This window comes from Penaeus monodon, chromosome 21, assembly GCF_015228065.2.
Source record: "Penaeus monodon isolate SGIC_2016 chromosome 21, NSTDA_Pmon_1, whole genome shotgun sequence".
NCBI lineage: Eukaryota > Metazoa > Arthropoda > Malacostraca > Decapoda > Penaeidae > Penaeus > Penaeus monodon.
In genome coordinates this window covers 23,632,019-23,632,894 of record NC_051406.1, presented here as the reverse complement: position 1 = coordinate 23,632,894, position 876 = coordinate 23,632,019, and the positions used below count along the sequence as shown (strand labels likewise).

Genomic DNA, 876 nt, shown 5'->3' with positions numbered 1-876 from the left:
CACCGCGCCGTCAGTGGAAGCCTTCGGGGGCATCATCGCTGACAATGTCGTGTACGACGTGAGCGGGTCGCCCTATGTGATAACGCAGGATATCACCATAGAGAGAGGGGGAGTCCTCACCATCGAACCCGGAGTCTCTGTCACGTTCGATCCGGGTGTTGGCATGACTGTCAAGGGGATCCTACGAGCTGAGGTAAGTCGCAAAAAAAGAGAGAGAAAGGAAAAGGTTGCCTCATCGCGAGTCGTTTAAACCCTCGTCTCGGAAAGGGATTTAAACTGCCCGCTGTAGGATACCACTCCCCACCCCCCTTCCCCCCATTCCTCTTCTTCCCTTCACCCACACACCTGCCGGACGTCCACCCAAGGCTCGTTGTCTGTTCTTTAAATATCTCAAAACGGAACAGTAACAGTGATGATAAGTAAAGATAACACAGCCATGTAGGGCGAAGAGTCTCTCGACTGAGCAAGACGGTTGCGAAGGTTACGCCACACCTGCCAAAGATGCTTCCTGGACAGAGCATCAATTAGTGATAATCATCTATTTAAATACCGCCATTTTTCGAGATATACCCCGAAATATTCCTTTGATGAATAATCTTACCGCAAAGAACACTGGCACCGGACTTCCTTCGAGGGTAAATCACTCGTTTTGACAAGTGTAGAAAAACAAAACATTTGCTATTGGAACACCTAGGACACCGCCTTGTACCCATCGCCTCGCCCGACGCATCCCTCCTGCCGTAACGGACAGACCACTAGGTCAGACATGATGCTTATGGGCGTGGCGTGTCTAGCAAAGGAGGATGGGCGTAATGCCCGGGCGTGGGCTTTTTACGGGAGTAAGGAAAAAGAGATATGGTATGATTGTGAGAAAAA

At 50.3% G+C, this 876-nt stretch overlaps 1 protein-coding gene across 1 annotated transcript in view; it reads left to right on the top strand.

Moving 5' to 3' along the window:
* LOC119586365 (protein bark beetle-like) overlaps positions 1–876 on the top strand; it is a gene marked incomplete in the record, with an annotated part of 82,897 nt that overhangs the window by 151 nt on the left and 81,870 nt on the right. The window contains 1 exon segment of the mRNA XM_037935077.1: positions 1–193. Coding sequence (XP_037791005.1) covers positions 1–193 — 193 coding nt within the window.